The 18,433-nt window shown below is 42.6% G+C and overlaps 1 protein-coding gene across 5 annotated transcripts in view; it reads left to right on the top strand.

Annotated features, from left to right (window-relative positions):
- The first annotated feature begins 8,252 nt into the window (after positions 1-8,252).
- LOC125878816 (potassium voltage-gated channel subfamily C member 1-like) overlaps positions 8,253-18,433 on the top strand; it is a 159,448-nt gene continuing 149,267 nt past the window's right edge. For all 5 annotated transcript variants that reach the window (XR_007447793.1, XM_049560221.1, XM_049560218.1 and 2 more), the window contains exon 1: positions 8,253-8,913. Coding sequence is in view for 4 of the 5 variants with exons in the window: in XM_049560221.1 (XP_049416178.1) it covers positions 8,371-8,913 (543 nt within the window). In the remaining variant the exon portion in view is untranslated. The remainder of the gene's footprint in view (positions 8,914-18,433) is intronic.

Below are 18,433 nucleotides of genomic sequence, written 5' to 3'. Positions count from 1 at the left end.
GAAAGAAAGAGATGGAGAGAGAGAGAGAGAGAGAGAGAGAGAGAGAGAGAGAGAGAGAGAGATAGTATGAGCAGTAGAGATGATAAGGGGAGGTGGAGAGAGAAATGGAGAGAATTCACCATGTGAGAGAAAAAGAGTGAGAGAGAGAGAAAATGGGAGAGCACTAATGATCTGACGGTCTGCAGTCTTTTCCCCCCATTTTGTGGAGCTCAGCAAATACTTGTTCTGCTCCTGCTCTCTCTCGCTCTCTCTTGCTGCTGGTGGAGGGACTATCTTGAAAAGGAAAAGAAAGCTAGAGAGAGAAAGAGAGAGACGGGTGGTGGGCGTGAAACACTCTATCATACCCCTCCTGCTCTGCTCTAATTGAGCCAAGTGTTTTAGTAGATTGAAAGACAGTGTGGAGGAAGGGAGTGATGCAGCAGAGAGAGGTGGGGTGGGGTGAGGGGGCACAGATGAGAGCTTTGGTAAAGGAAACTCATTTTCATGCAGGACACTAAAACACATGGTACCCTTGCTCAGTATTTCAATTCTTTTTGAGATATTTTACATACATGTTGACTATTATATTTGGTGTTTTTATCACCTACAATATAAAAAAATGCTGACACATAATAACATTAATAATTTAAGACTCATTTTACAGAATGAGCAGCTTTAAGTCCATTTTAATGTTCACACGTCCTGACTCAGGTTAAATATATATCCATCCATTTTCTGGACCAACTTAAAATGTTCTATGCCCTATTCACAAATCCATCGCTAAGGTTTAAATCCTTCCTAAATTCTCCGTAACTGCTTATTTGAAAGTAGTGATTTAGCAGGTAAATGGATGTGGCCATTATGATGTCATCCATTGGTCTGTGGTCTCCCGTTTTGAAGCCTCTGCATTTTGCCCATTGCTGTCTTGCTTTTTGAGTCAGAAGGGACCAATTGGATGAAAATATGGAGCTGTGGGGGGTACATCAATGACTGAATGACTGTAGTGACACTTTGCAGCCTGTCATTCAATTGGCCCCACCCTTAATTACATTTAACTTTAAGCCTTAATAAAATCTAAACTGGAGAGATATATAAAAATTCATCCCCTATACAGTTGAACGGAGACATTAGACCCACATATGTTTTTGTACCAGGCTGTAAACATGTTTAGGTTAGGTATTTTAACATGGGGTCTATGGGGATTGACTCCCTCTTGGGGCCAGCCTCATGTGGCCACTAGAGGAACTGCAGTTTTTGGCACTTGTGGCTTCAGTTTTTCAGCTCCAGAGGTTGTTGCTTGTTTGCACCATTAAAAATTAAGAAATGTCTCAGCCATAGATCTCAGCCCAAAAACCATTTTCCCCAGTGACCACCATTACAAAACACATGTCTGTAAAACTGTTGACAGAACACCTTGAACTGCAAACAAGGTCAATTATGATTCTTTCTGTTATGAATTTTTAATCCATGGTGGTTTTACACTTGTAAAACTTTTCTCAAGTCAAGAAAAGCGACTTAAAATTCTGTGACGTCATCATAATGCAAGTCAATGAGCTGAGCCGAAAGGGAAATTCTGGGCAGAGCCAGTGGGAGAAACACTACTGTGCATTCTAAGTGGGCCACATACTGCGGAAATAAACCCGGAAGCTATAAACATTTTTTTGGTATATGCACCAGATGAGAAACTCCATTGGAATGAATGCCATCTTGGCATCTGGTATTTAGGTATTAATATTAATCCATAGAAATATCTGACAATGCTTACCAAACTCACGCTATGTTTTGTAATTTGAGTTTTATTGTCTTATTTTTCTAAAATCTAATTTTGAAGAGTATGAAGTTTCCAGGTCCATACCTCTTTAACTCTTCACTCTAAACGGGTCATATACAGTGCTTAATTTATAAAATTAGAAGTAGGGGAACACTTTGGGCCTCTGAGAGAGCAGTGTTCCCCCACTCCCGAGCTGCCTCACTGCGCAACTCCAAATGGAATAGTTGTGACATCTAGTGTTGTCACGGTACCAAAATTGGGACCCACAGTACGATACCAGTGAAAGTATCATGGTTCTGAGTAGTATCACGATACCACAGCAAAAATGAGGCAGATGTGCATTTTGTCATTTATAAAAAGATAAATCACTTTTCTATAATACATCAATGATATTTCAATGGAATAAATTACTTAGTGACTTATTCATACTTCAAAAACAGCATCAATAAGTGATTAACATAGGGGGGATTGAAATAAAATAAATAAAATAAAAATCAACCAGCCACCCTCCTCCCCTGACAAGTAAAGAACAGTCCCTTCATAAGTAAAGAACAGTCCCTGAAGTGCGGTGAGGTTTGTGGACCGTTACTGCCACAAAGAGAGAAATGTGAACAGCTCCTTTATCCTCTGACACGTCACATACCTGTGTGCCGCCACGGCTCGGTTGTCCAGGTACTACTGGGCAGTCATGACGCCAACGAAAGAGGAAATTAGGCTACTGGACCTGGAGTCGGACTTCTCTGTTGCCGGTAAGCCGTTATCTTGCGGCGCGGAGCTGGCGTAGGCTATTTGACCACCGTATTCCTGTCTGTGACCCCCGTTCAACCCAGGATTCGCCTTTCGTTTCTGCTGCTGGTTGAAATCTGTCCTCGCACAGCGTGCTGAATGATTTATTTTGGTTGCACAAAACTATTTTAGTTGCAAATGTGAGTAAAAAGCTCGCACGTAGAGCTCTGAGGAAAACAAATCACTGCTGACAAGTAAAAAGAAATAAATAATAACTTTCACTGCTCAAAGATACATGTCTGGAAAACAAACCACTACAGCAGCATATTGAGCGCCAGGTGGCCAGCGCGCGCCGTTATTGACCAGCGCGCGCCGTTATTGGACAGCGCATGGATACTCACCCTCTTGTGATCGGACTTTGAACTTATCCCACAGTAGTGGTACGTGAGGCACCGTAGTACTATGGTACTCCACCCTGCAACACTAGTGACATCAGCCAATACTGTATGTAGTTTTTAGATGTGAAAAGTTCTAGACCCATGCAAATTAGTTCCGGAACGCACCAGGGCCTTTTCTGAAAAGATCCTGGTATGCGTTCCAGTACTTTCCGGCTCAAATTAAGCACTGGTCATATATTAGCAGGCTAATGTTGGCTTTGTCACCTGGTTGAGTTAGCTACACAACAGTTATACCCAGCAGTTACTGGGTGTAATGTTCAGTAACAACTCATGTCTACGCAAGAACTAGCTCAAGAAGCGCAACCACTGTTAATTTAGTAATGATTAAATGAAAACTCAACCTAATAAATGTCTATGATAGAACAAGGCTTCATTTGAACTTAGAAGTGGCTCTTGCTGTTCAATGTCAGTGTATTCACACTCACATGAAATCATGGTATAACTCAAGTGAAATTTCAGCTCCTTCAACTTGTGCTTTGGAATTTAGTCCTTTTTGCCCCCTCTTGCATTGTAGTTTGCTGCTTTGTAATTTCTTTTCAGACTGGCTGCAGTGTGTGTGTTTATGGTGTCCTGGATGGTTCTGGTAGCCCATGGTTTCTGGTTGTGGGATAATTTGACTGTAGTATTGGGTACCGTTTCTTCAGTTGTTTAACAAATGAAATCCACCACAGACCTGGTGAGTTCACTGATGTCATCGGTAATGTCAGTGCCAGTGTCCTAAAATGTGTTCCACACTTTAACTGGCTCCATCTCTCATGTCACTGGGGGCATGCATTGTAGTTGGTTCACATACCTTGACCTCAAAAAGATGGCTGCATTGTCACTCCTCCCGAACATAGGCAGCGACTCAGCTCCACAGCTGCCTTTGAACAATGAATTGCAGTGATTCAGAGGGTTTATTCCCCTTGTAGTGTAGGACGAGCAGAAATGGGACAGCACCTCACATTCCTACTGTCACACCAGTCTTTATTCATCATTGAATGGCACTGTCCAGGATTAAGCTGAGTTTCGGTGAATTAAAAGTTTTTCAAAAGTTAGTTTTTGATATCTTGTTGGATATGGTCTAGTGTGTGTGTTTGTGTGGAGTTAGAAAGTGAGCTCAACCTTTGCAGCCCACTGCTCATCTCTGCTTCAGGCTAACAGCTCGAACCTATTAGCTGAACACCTGGATCTGTACATTCTAGTGCAAAAATGAAATGATTCACTGACACTTGAATTATTTTTGTTTATTTCCAAGTCCATATATATCATGAACACTTAAACTCTCTGTTAGGTGATTTTCAATATAAAATCAGTGATGTTTCAAGTAGAAAATGAGAAAATGAAATTAATATAACAAAAAATGAGAATGAAAAATGAGAAGAAATGAACTGAACAGGGCGGCACGGTGATGTGGTGGTTAGCACTGTCGCCTCACAGCAAGAGGGTTGCGGGTTCGATCCCGGGTGTGGGAGCCCTTCTGTGCGGAGTTTGCATGCTCTCCCCATGTCAGCGTGGGTTCTCTCCGGGCACTGCAGATTGGGGACTAGGTTAATTGGTAACCTGTCCAGGGTGTACCCTGCCTCTCGCCCGATGTCAGCTGGGATAGGCTCCAGCCCCCCGCGACCCTCAAGAGGATGAAGTGGTTAGAAGATGAATGAATGAATGAATGAACTGAACAGTTAATAATTTGATGTTATCGTGAATCCACTGAACCATTTACATTTCAGCCAACATTTGTATCTGGGGCCCATGTGGGTAGTAAACAGGCTGAAAAATGGGCCATATATGGGACTATTCATGTTTTACATATTGGCCCCATGCCAATTGCCCACATGGGCAGGTTGACCCAAGTGGGCCCCCGATAAGATGCCCATTTTGGGCCCATACCTACTTGGTTCCCAAGTGGTCCTAGTATAACCATGTGGGCCCCACTTAGGTAAAGACATTGATGTGGACAAGTGGCATGGGACCAATATTGAACCCATGGACAATCCCATATAGGGCCCATTTTTCAACCCATTTACTGCCCACATGGGACCCACATACAAATGCTGGCTGTGATTTGCCACTTTTCTCATCATGTCCAGACTAAAACTACAATGACTGACCCATTAATCAATTAGTTGTCCAACAGAAAATCATTGGCAACTATGCTATCCTTACATTTTTCTTGGTCAAATGTGACAGTGCATGAAATATATTTATAGATTGTGTAGTGTATTGGGCTTGGGGAAAGAGTAAATGGCATTTATCCACTGTTATGTAATATGTTCAATATAACTAAACAACTAATGAAATAATTGGCAGATCTGTCTGCAATGGAAGTAATCTTAAATTGCAGATATGGTCCAGAGAGCTATAATTACACTGATGCAGTTCTTTAATTGAGAAATATATAGATTTTGAGATTTCTATTTATTTATTTGTGGCAGATACAGCTTAATATATTAATATCCTCTGACTGAAGTACTTACCTGATTTTCTGTTGTCTTCTGATTTCTTTATATTCTAGGGTGTATGTTGTTCACTATTTGTGTATAAAGTATATGCAACACAATCACCAGAAAAAAGTTGCATGGTATGTTTCTACAAAACACAGGTCCATTACATTTGTAGGCTATGTTATCATATAGTAGATTCATTGAAACTTTACATTTCAATGATGCAGTGGTTAACATTCAGGCAAGTTTAAGTTTAGCCACAAAAACACTTGGCTATGGTTAGGAAAATATCATATTTTGGCTTAAAATACCTGGGGCCATATTCACAAAGCCTCCTAGTACAAGGAGTTACTCGAAATTCTAAAAACAAATCTTAGAATTGTGACATTTTCTTAGAATTTCCCCTTTAAGTCAAGACTAGGTCCTTGTAAAGCTATAGGTTATTCACAGAGCATCTTAGCCCTTAATGGAGCTCCTAAGGTGGCAAAATGTTAGGAGCAGGGAGGAGGAATTTAAGAGGCTTAAGAGTTTCTTAAGCAGAAGAGAAAATAGTGGAAACACAAAGAGGTCAGGGAAATATTCTCCAAACGCTGGTTGTCAGTGAATAAATGCAATACTACAGATTAGATCATGAAGAGAGAATATTTGTAGTTGATGTCATTAGGGCTACGCATACATTCAACCAACAAAATAACGCTGTAACACCAGAAACAAAATGATACACTAAAATCCTAGGAAAACTGGAGACTTGGGTATGTCTCAATCTTCCATCAGCAGAGTAATCACACTAACAATGACAAAACCTTCTCAGTCTCATATTGTGATGCAGTTCATTTGATTTGCACTGGGTGTCCACACCTCGCAGACTCACAAAAGGACAACCAATCACATCTGTTAAGAGACTGCATCATACCTAGCAACAGGGTCAGCCACACCTTCTCACTGAGGTCAAAGTTTCTGTCCCTTCCTTGCTCAGAGTTGCTCTGAGAACATTACTAAATCGTTCCTAAGCTAGGACTCCTTACTAAAAATCTTCAGGCTAAGTTAGGAGCTCACTGGGAGTATTCAATACATCCACATTTGGTGCTTGAAAAGTTGCTGGAAACACAGCAATGACTCATTAAATCACAACTGGTTTTGATGTTTGTTGGTGTCAGTGGTCCGCAGCCTGGCAGGTGTCTCACCAAGGTGACACAACATCTGCCATCTCCTCCACCTCCCAATGGCAAAGTCAGCTCACATACTTTGTCACTGAAGAAATGTTAATATGACAAGTGTGAAATGTGAAAATGTAACATAATCATGGTTTGCAGAAACATACATTACAACATACATACAGCATACAACATTTTCATCTGGCAATTGGACTGTTGCACAACAATGTTCTTTCAACTTAGCATTTGTAACAGTTAACAATTTGTGTTTGTCCCTTTCCTATTCCAACATGACAATGCCTCCTATTACTGCATCTTGCTAACTCGGCCATTCTGGATGTCACTAACTTGGCTTCTTCTCTGGAGCCTTTGTGCTCCACTGTCTCTCAGGTTAACTCGTATTGCAGCGGTGCCTGGATATCGTGACGTGTGTGGTTGTGCTGCTGCCGTGGTCCTGCCAGATGCCTCCTGCTGCTGCTGCTGCCATCATTAGTCATTAGTCATACTTCTACTGTTATTATACACATATGATTATTATCACACATGTATACTGCCAGATACTAATTTATACTTTCAACATATTGTACCACAGTAGCCAGAACTATAACTATAATATTATTACTTTCATTAATGTTGTTGTAAGCTACTGCCATTACCGTCTGTCCTGCATCTCTCTCTGCCTCTGTCTCTCTCTCTTTCTGTCTCATTGTGTCATGTGGATTACTGTTAATTTATTATGCTGATCTGTTCTGTACGACATCTATTGCACATCTGTCCGCCCTGGAAGAGGGATCCCTCCTCAGTTGCTCTTCCTGAGGTTTCTATCGTTTTTTTCCCCCGTTAAAGGGTTTTTGTGGGAGTTTTACCTTATCTGCTGTGAGGGTCCAAAGGACAGAGGGATGTCGTATGCTGTAAAGCCCCGTGAGGCAAATTGTGATTTGTGATATTGGGCTTTATAAATAAAATTGATTGATTGATTGATTGACAATGTTGCTGTGCATAAAGCCTGCTCCATAAGTGAAGGGTTTTCCCACTCTGGTATGAAAGAACTTGAATGAACAGGGCCCTGACCTCAACCTCATCTAACACCCCTGGGATAAACTGGAACATCAACTTTGAGCCAGTGTTGCTTTTGTGACTGAATGGGAGCAAATCCCTGCAGCAGGTTCAACATGTGGAAGAAAGAGTGAAAACAGAAAAGTGGAGGCATAGAGGAGGCTTTGTTCAACTGGTGTGATGTTCAGATGTTCATACTTTAAGTGCTGTTTGAGCATTTGCCCTGAAACAAAGAGCCATTTCTGTCTTTCTCTGCTTCTCAGTTCAGTAAATCTTATTTCTTTGCAGTTCAATCCAAAGATGCAGCAGATTCGTCGGAACCAGAGAACCAAAAGTGCCGAATGTAAATAGATTTGTTCAGTAGCAACGGCAGTTTTGACCTTAATAACATCAAATGATCCAGTAATAAGAATTCAATCAGCTAGTCAATCAGGCGGTCAGTCATTCAACGGGGAAATCTATTGATTCATAAAATCCGCATCCCACACATCTTCTCTCCCTCTCTCTCCCTGCCTCCCTCTGTGTGTCATACGCACACTTTCAGGTACTCACTCTCTCTCTGTCTCTCTCTCTCTCTCTCTCTCTCACACACACACACACACACACACACACACACACACACACACACACACACACAGACTCCTCCTTCCTCTCCTCTCTCCTCCTCCTCTCAGTTGGCCCTGTGACTCCTTGCCGGGACGGTATAACAGTAGCCTACAGAGCGGGGACCGGTCGTTGATGGGGAAGGGCAGCAGCCGCAGCAGCAGTCGGGCGCACCGACCGAAGCATGCTCCAGTGCAACCATGACTTGCTCGGCGTCAGATAGCGAGAAGATCGTGATCAACTGCGGCGGGATCCGACACGAGACCTACCGGAGCACCCTCAAGACTTTGCCGGGGACGCGCTTGTCTTGGCTGACCGAACCCGACGCCTACAGCAACTTCGACTACGACCCAAAGTCCGACGAGTTCTTCTTCGACCGCCACCCGGCCACCTTCGCCTTCATCCTTAACTATTACCGCACCGGCAAGCTCCACTGCCCCAATGATGTATGTGGGCCGCTCTTTGAGGAGGAGCTCGCCTTCTGGGGCATCGATGAGACGGACGTGGAGGCGTGCTGCTGGATGAACTACCGACAGCACCGTGACGCTGAGGAAGCCCTGGACAGCTTCGAAACCCCCGAGCCGGACGCACCCGAGGATGACCCGGCGCTCACCGGCGGGGCGGACGGCGACCTGAAGCGGCTGTGCATGCAGGAGGATGGCCGCAAGGCGACGTGGTGGGAGGTGTGGCAGCCCAACATGTGGGCGCTGTTCGAGGACCCCTACTCCTCCAAATACGCCCGGGTGGGTAGCTGTTCTTTCTTTCTTTCTTTCTTTCTTTCTTTCTTTCTTTCTTTCTTTCCCTTCCTCCGCTCTGCGCTCACATGTCCCGGTTTGGCACACTTCTGGCCACTGCGCATTGTCGCGCGTAAAGTTATTCCCGAATTGTCTTAAAACAATTGGAGGATGTCACATTCACTGCAGTGTTTTTTCCTCTCCTCTTCCCCGCTTATGTACCCCACCGCTGTTCTTTCCTTTTATTCTCTCTCACTGATATGACTGTGTGAAGATTTGGCCACCGCTGATGTCCGTTTGTCAGTGTGCAACCGTCCACCCTTCTCTCCTCCTCTACATCTTTATGCCTCTCTCTCCAGTGTCGGTGTGTGTGTGCCAAAATATGTCTCAAGCAAAATACTTAACATTTTCAACATGATTTAATTAGACCTGACCCTAACTTGGGATCCAGTACTCTCCACTATCAGTCCACATTTGGTGTAAAGTGTGCCTCCATTGATTTGCTCTCTCTCCTTTTGATGAAACAAAACTGAAATCTTGTAAGCAGCAGCCACCTCACACTCCACCAAATAGACTGCTGGGTTTGTGCATGTGCGTATGAGCACACGCACATGAATGCATTACTGTTTTTGTACCTTATGTGTGCTGGCATGTGATGGCGATTGCATTTATACCTGTTCAGGTGTGCCGGTGTTTAAGTATGTGGCTGTGTGTGTTTGGGTAGATGATGGAGCAAACACTATTGCGCTATAACACACTGCTCTTTCTCTTGCATATCACATGTTGTGTTTTACTTTGCTGGTGAACAGACATCATATCAGTCTAACTTTAGCACTGCACTAATGAATCAAATGTTATCAATAGCCTCCTCATATTAGAGCAAATTTTATAGCTGGTTTGAATTTGGCATGAACTACTCTGCACTGCTTTACAGCACAGAGGCAAATTTTTTATGGCTCAGAGTAGAAGAGTGTATGATTCTCTCAGCACACAGAACATGTCGCAGTATTCTGATGGCAACATGAGGAAAGGTTTTTTGAGGAATGAAGCAATACCATTAAGTGTGCAGGTCTTGTCTTTGAACAAACGTAGCAGTAAGGTTCATTCTGCCGGTGACAAATTAAGTCACCTATAAATACCAGACATATTATACTGTTCACGTAGCAAAAGAGATCAAGATGTAACGGTCAGAGTGGTGGATTGGCATGCAGCGCATACAACTTTCATGCGATAGGCTGGAGTTTGTGTCCAGTGGCAATCCATCAATTAAAGCATATGTACACCCTTGCCCTCTGCCTGGCTTCTCCTAAAATAGTTAAAACATACTTGCAGAGAGTGGGTGTTGGTGCAGAGTTGTGCATTTGTCGCAGGGGGTCAGGGTGGCAGTCAAGCCACCTGAAGAAAATGGTGGTGTGCTTCTGCAAGCCACAGATACGTTACATTTGCACATTTCGTACGTATCATATCAGCATTTGTAAAATTATGTAGTATAAGAGGTGATTATCATTGGGAAGTGAATGGGATAACATGTCACCAAGGTGAGACGGCTGCCAAGCTGCAGACCACTGTTTGAGACCAACAGATTTAGCGAGTAAATGCTCTGTTTCCAGCAGCTTTCTACTTACCAAACATGGTTGGTTTTTAGGGCCCCAATGCTGTTTTTCCAGCTGGGATAGTGCCACAAAAAGTTGTTGGTTTTTTACCAAGATGTTGCTGCTTTTCTAGTGGGGAACATGCCCCTGAAACTGGCTATTTTAAGTAGCGATGCATGATAATATCAGCACATCATTGGTATCGGCAGATATTGGCTTTAAAAGGAACTATTTATCTGTATATTGGATATCAGCAAAAAGTCCAGTATCTTGCATCCCTAATTTTAACCCAAAACTACCACTAAAAACAAATGGTTTAGGTGGTGCCAGTTTGAATGTCAGGCCAAATACACACTTCAATGATTGTGTGTTGATGGGAGATTTCTATGATATTTAGATTTACCTTCTGCTTTTATATTTCCAATCAGTTAGTGATGATCGGTTAGTGATTCTGCTTTCTCATTTTTTTCTGTCAGTCATGTTCTTTTCATTTTTTTATATTGCTTTATTTCTCTCATTTTTACCTGTAACTCAAGTTTTCTCTGTTTTCCCATTCCCCGCCTCATTTTCATTCCTTTTCTCAACTTGTGCGGTCAGTGCTCATTCTCTCACCTGTGTCTCCCTCTGCCTTCCGCAACCTAATCGTCTCTATAAATCCATGGCCACTGGCAGAGCCAGAGGCCAGTGCTGACCGGGATCATTGTGAGCTGAGGTGTTTTCTGTGGACTCTGCTATATGCACAGAGACAGCATATTGACTCAGTTGCTCTCCGTGACTAAGGAGGGAGCCACACAAATAAAGACAAACACTACACGCACAGACACAACCATACAATGTCTAAAGCACCATTCGTCCACTGGGGTTCCATAGGCAAGTTGTAGCCTGAGCAGAGATTTCATGGGAAACTTTAGAAAAAAAAACAAAAAAACCCCCAAAACCTAAAAATGTAATACTCCAAATTCCATACAATTATAAGAACATGCAGTCCGGAGAAGCATGTTCCAGCACATTATTCTGCGATACTATGTCTAAATTGGATGACTCTGCACTTCACCATTTATGTCTAATGCTAATGTTCAGTGTCAGTGCGACAGTTCAGTGCAGTGTGCCCTACATGTAGCAAGATGGAAATTAAGCATGTGGATAAGTGTGTAGCATGTTTGACTTTTGTGCATGGGGACAAGGTTTGCAGAAAAAAATCCTGCTATTTGCGTTGGCATTTTTTGAAACCATGATCTTCCCCTGACCTCGATCTTAACACCGTTTCCATGCACAGGTATTGTAGAGAGCAGGAATGTTAAAATGTTAGGATGCATAATAAAAAACTGGCATTTAACATATAACAGGGTTTTGTCCAAAATCAACATTCTTGCCTGGTATTAAGGTTGTCTAGCCTTAAGATAAACCAAAAATGTGACTGAAATACAGCTGTAGTCGTTCCAGTAGACGCAGCTACTGTACACCAGATGTTTGCTGCCTTGTGGCTCTTTCATGTCTCTGCTACAGTTCCAAGGGGCACTGTGCAGCGTTTGTGAAGTAGTTCAAGCTGCCTGAACTTTCAGCATTTTGTTTCCTTTTGTAGGAGTTTAAAAATGTCTCTTACCAAAAAATATCTCTCTCCACAGTGCTTTACATTTCCAAGAACTAATAAGCTACCTCTGTAAACACAAACCCAGTTTCCCAGGTTTGGCAAACCAGGAATACGTTACATCTGCACATTTCATACATATCATATTAATGTTTCTAAAGTGACATGGTGTATGAGCTGAGCTTGTCGTCGAAAGGTGGAGGAGATGGATGACATGACACCTCGGTGAGATGCCTGCCAAGATACAGAATACTTAAGGCCGTCGTTTTGAGACCAACAAACAGCAAAACCAGTTTGGGTTTAGAGAGTCGTCGCTGTGTTTACAGTGGCTTTTTAGGAGCCAAACGGAGGTGTTTTGTTTGTAGTGAACTATTGCTGCTTTTCCAGCGGGACAGTGGTACAATAAGCAGTTGTTTTTCACTGAGACATCCCTGCATTTCCAGCGGGTATCATGGCATGAGAAGCGTTGTTTCTCCAGAGACATCACTGCATTTCCTGTCAAGATAGTGGCATGAAAAGCAGTTGATTTTTACTGAGACATCCCTGCATTTCCAGTGAGACAGTGGCACAAAAAATGTTTTATTATCATCCCATCTACCATCCCTGAGTTTCTTGCAGGGATGGTAGTGTGATATGCAGTTTTTTTTTTTTTTCAGTTTTTTTACTGAGTCATCGCTGGTTTTACAGCAAAGACTGTGCCCCCAAAACAGATACTTTGAGGAAAAATCAAGATCTTTTCCAACCATAACCAGTGGTTTTTTTTTGCCTAAAACTAAGCCCACGTCAACCACAGCATTGTATAAATGCAATGTTTCAACGTATTAGCAACAAAATGCAAATTAAACAAATCTGTGGATTGCAGATACTTAGAATGCCAATTTTTTTTCTGGTGATCAGGTTGTAAAAACAGCTTATAGTTATTGGAGAACATAGTTTGCAGGGAATAGTGCGTGTTTCTCTCTGAATGCCTCCAGTCTTGCACAGCAAAAGTGAAGCCCCACAACTGATGCTGTATTGACTCAGATATTTGCAGCAGGCTTAATTGCCATTACTTTGCACATGTACTTTTCATGTATAGTTCCAGATATGCTGCTCAGGGTTGCCGTAGTTGCCAGTAGGTCTGCGAGGCAAATCAGCTAATCCCAAGGGACCCTTACCCAAAAAATTTTGAGAATGACAAGTTTCTACTGAAATAAGAGAAAGGGACAGTCTAACACTGAGCTTGAATGGAGTGTGAATCTAGAGCATTTAGGACTCTTTGCTGTAGACAGATGTTTTGACTAAAGAATTTCGCCTTGTGCTGCTTTCTTATGCTCAAAGCTGGACAAATTGAAAAATTAAACGGCAGCCAAACAAGCGATCGAAGAACCAAATGGGGGGTGACAGTAAAAAAGGACAAACTGAACACTGGGGTGGTGTCATGGTAGGGGGGTTGGAGGAGCATCGGTATGACAGCTGAGGTGACTTTGAAAATGTTGCAGTCAATAGTTTCGGTGCCAGCACAGTGACATAAAGATAGGTTAGAAGGGGTGGAGGGGGGCAGCCAGTGCAGCAGCAACAGCGGCAGCAGCAGCAGTAGCAGCAGCAGCAGCTCTCAGGTAGGCTTAGGTCAGATGGTCTGCTCAGTTTTAGCTGATTAGCTCAGTGGAAAACAAGAAGGGTGAAGCTCCACATCCCTGCCAATGTCTCAACCAAAGTAGAATGCTGGATCCTCAAAAAAAGCTATGGAAAATGAACAACTAGATTACTTGTTTAATTCATGCATTTGTTCATTAAGAATATGCAACATCCTAGCACTGTTTTCCATCTCTTTTTCATCTTTCTTTTTCCTTCTGTCTTCCTCCTTACAGTCTTTACAGCCCTCCTTTTGTCCCCGTCACCACTCACAGCTCTTGCTGCTTTATTACCACGATTTCAGAGCTGAGTGCTGGATTGCTTATTATCGCTATTCAGCCCCCCCCCCCCCCCCCGTCCTCTCCCTCCATCCATCCATCCCTCCCTCCTCTACCCCCTCCCTTCCTCTCTTGTTCTCTCTTGCTCTCTGCTTGTGCTATAGCGTAACACTGCAGTCCCCGTAGTAGCTGACTGCGCTCTAGTCTGCTGCAGAGAAGGAGGGAGAGAGACTCGAAAAGAGGGAGGGGAGTGACAGGGTGGGAGGTGTTTTTGGTGAGGGGAGGGGGAGGAGGGGTGAATTCAGAGTAAGATGCAGTAGAGGAAGAAGAAGAACAGGATGGGGGTCACTTTCTGCACCCCCTCGATTTCATTCCTGCTGCCCCTCTTTTTTCTTTTCTGCTGAGCTCGGCAGACTGGGACGCTCAGATCCGTTTATCGATCAGGCTGTACGTCTCAGCTCGCCTCATTCAGGTGGATGTCTCAGCTGAATGGTGTTCCTTTGTAAGCAAAACCTTCCCACACACATTCCTTCTCTCTTTCTCTCTCCATTCCTTCTCACAGCGAGTGGTGATGGCAATTCCCAGTCCCTCAAGGGGAGAAACAGATACCAACACACACGCACACTTACACACATTTATTGTACTGTCATACGCAGTCAATTGTGGCACTGTTAATATCCTTCTGACCTCGTTCTCAGGGGCTAGGTTGCATCGTTACCATCATTATAATAATGTAACTTTTAAGGTCCTGCAAATTATGTACACTATTTGCTCAGCATCAAAGGCAGACTGGTGGCTGACAGCTGGTAAAGACAGTGGAGTACTTAGGAGCTAAAGAGACAGATGTTCCCTCAGTACCTGGTGGAGACCAGACCAGAGCTGGGAAGTACCTATTGATGTATAATAATACCTAAATACTGGATCCCAAGATGGCACATATTCATTCTGATGTAGCTGCTCACCTGGTGTATACGCTCCAAAAATTTTCTAGCTTCCAGGTTTACTTCTAAGGTCTGAAGCTCACTGAATATGTGCAGAAACGTGTCTCCCACTAGCTCCATCCCCATATTCCTGTTTGGCTCACTCATAGACCTTACATTGTGACAACATCATGGATTATTAAATTTCTTGTCTCTGCTCCAGGTAACATTTACAAATATGAAACCTCCATGGATCAACAATCCATGATAAGCATAACTGACCTTGTTTGCAGTTTAAGATGTCCTGTCAACAATTTTCCAAATATCTCTTTTATAATGGTGGTCTATGGGAAAAATGCTTTTTGGGCTGCAGGGGATTTTTTGCTGCAATACTGCAAGTGGCCACTAGTTCCTGAGGGACTGGAATTCCCTGGAGGCTGTTTCTCAGCTAATTTAAAAAATAGAACCTATACTAGGGATGTTAACGATTAACCATTAATTAATTACCCACTAAGAATGCTGCTACGCATGTTGATTTTTAAGTTCATTTTGCTACTCTTCAGTATACTGCGCTGCACACCACCCACTTCTGGTGGGAGCTATCTTATGGTGCTGCTCATTTAGTGATTACCAATAGTAAGGCTGTCTTGACCCAACAGCTTTGCTGTGGAAACATGGTGGCCAGTCTCCCATCTCCCCAAAGGTCATCCCGGTGAGTAAGCGACTAAATTTTCAGACAGAAGCATTTTAGCATCTTAACAGCTGGAGAGAGCTTTTTGTAATTGTTTTTACTGAGAATTAGGCTTTTTGCTTGCTGTTTTTGAGTTGCAACATGCCTAGTGTTTCTGCACACTAGGCGTCTGGTGTTTTTGCCGGAGCACTCTGAACTCCTCTAGTTGAAAAAACTTCAGCTCATAGTGAAAAGGAGCCACACATCCTCTGCACTTTTTTTTCCCATTGTCCAATGAGATGATTTGAGAGGTGGGCCTTCTGTGATGGTTATGACACCAACTATACAGTTGGTAAACTATGGAGGACAAACTAGTGGTATCAGTGGCTGGATACTCCCCGTGATGCACCTTATTTTTTAGGCTCTCATGTACCCACACAGATCTCCGTTTCTCTGTGCCCAACAAACTATTTGTTGACAGCCTCTCACCCTCAACCAGAGGTAGAGCAAGTACCCTCTGCCTATCCATTTTAAGAACTAGCTACTAGCTACTGTGAAATAAATAAAAAAACAAATAAATAAATAAATGGTAGATTGATCACACAGAAAGGGTAGGGTAAGGAGGTGATGGGGTGGTTGCCTGACAACAATAAAAAGTCACAGCAAGCGTTTTTGTTTTTTTTTTTTACAAGTGGCATCCAAAAGAAAAAGAAAGAAAAAGCAGCGTGGTGTACCTCGCTTTTTGCAACCTGCAAAATGATTTCTGTTTGATCAGGGCCTTAGCATTGTAAACTGTTTGCACAGTTAGCAGTGTCAGCTTAGGTAGTGGTGCTAATAGAGCTAACAAACCCAAAGGGGTTTTTTGGCTTGAAATTGGGCCACACTCACCAGGGCGACTTTGTAGGAGACCAGCGAGTGGCCACCATCTTTTCGCAGCAATCATTCTGCCAGCTGTGTTACTGCCAGCTCCAGCTGCCAGCTAACCAGTGGAGACCAGAAGGTGGACTGTAGGCACCGTGTTTCCGCATGTTAGCATGGCTAGTCATCTGTCTTTCAGCAAAGCCAACAGAAGATAGCGTAAAAGGCGCCATTTTTACATCATAAAACATTGAAAATTTCACCACCTCTAAATGGATAGCACTTTGAAATGCAGTGCTAAGGCTCACTGAGTCAATTGAGTGCTGGACTAGAAGGGAAAGGCGTCTTGTACTTTTTTTTTCTTCTTAAAAATAAACCAGTTAGTCAATGGTTAATGGGTGTCGGGCTATTGAAAGCAAAATTAACTCAAACTAACATCCGTAATGAAGGCTATATTATTTTTGGAAAATAAACAGACAGGATTACAAAATGGTATAATGTTGATCTTTAGTAAATGAAGTGTCAAAGTAACCAGTGAGTTACAACTACCATAAGCTGATTTTACAGCAGTGTTGGGCAAGTTACTCCCAAAATGTAATAAATTACATATTACTAGTTACCTTTATTTAAAAGTAATATGTTACATTACAATATTACTCTCTACAGTACTAAGTTACTTATTACACTACTTTTGTGTTACTTTGACCAAAATGACATCAGAAGAACTAATGTTGATTTTAAACGGATGAAGGTCATGTTGTTTCACAGCAGGTAATCAATACACAGAAGCTCCAGTTTATTACAGTTCATGTCAAATCCAGTGCTGCACAGGTCTGACCCACTGATGCATTCGGTTATCACATTGTATTAAATTTCCCTGCTTATTAATAATAGTGTGATGATATAGAACAATTAAAGTCTAGACCTTTAAGTACATGAATAGCCTTGGACACAGCAGGGGGCAGGTAGAGGATTAAAGTCTGATAATTATGAGATATAGATAAATATTTGAGGGCCTATGATATGAAATACAATAAACAAATATTGAGGTTAGTATAACAAACAGAATGGTGTGTGAGTAAATCACTATGACTAGCGCAAATTATGCGCTGGAGCAGGAGGACCCTTCTGCCGGTCCCCGGTGTGCCAGTCAACCACAGCAGAACTGGAGATAGTTGTGTGTAAGGGCAGGACTGTGTGCGGCGTTGCTCTGCAGTTGTAGGGCATGTGAATTGCAACACATCCAACACATACTAACATCACCCAGATGTGCCAATCACCAGGATGAGGAAAAAAACAAACCAGAGGCCAGCTCCTTATCCCTGCTGCTTTCAGGTAGCCTTAGGACACAAAAAAAAAAAAACAAAAACAGGATACGGTGTAGATGTAGGTATGGAAACACACTGAACATGATAATGCACACGATCAAAGGCACCCTTCTATAAGGTAGCATCCTATAATGAATGAAATGACAACACAATATTCTGTGGGGGATGTTTTTTCTGGTGGCGCACTGGTGGTGTGAATCATTTTGGAAGAATGAAAAATGAAAACAATAAACTCAACTCAACTTAACTCAACTTTATTTACGTAGCACCTTTCATACAAACATGCAGCCCAAAGTGCTTCACATGGCAAAACTGGGATGACACAGGCCCCATTATAATGTCCATAGGTAGTGAATTCCACAGTTTAGGGGCGTACAAACGGAAAGCGCTCTCACCAGTACTTTAATGGGACACATAAGGAACATTTAAAAGTAAAGTAGTGGAGGCCAAAGTGATCTGGCTGAAACATAAAATGATAGAAAATCTCTGATGTATGGCGGGGCAAGGTCATTTAAAGCTTTATAAATAAGTAAAACAACTTTAAAATCAATTCTAAAAGATACTGGTAGCCAGTGTAGTGTCTTCAGCAGTGGGGTAATGTGATCCATATTCCATGTGTTAGTTTACACTCTGGCTGCAGTGTTCTGGACTAGCTGTAGTTTTGTTATTGACTTTTTGGGT

Source organism: Epinephelus fuscoguttatus, linkage group LG19 (genome assembly GCF_011397635.1).
Source record: "Epinephelus fuscoguttatus linkage group LG19, E.fuscoguttatus.final_Chr_v1".
Lineage (NCBI taxonomy): Eukaryota > Metazoa > Chordata > Actinopteri > Perciformes > Serranidae > Epinephelus > Epinephelus fuscoguttatus.
This window is presented reverse-complemented; position numbering and strand designations above follow the sequence as displayed.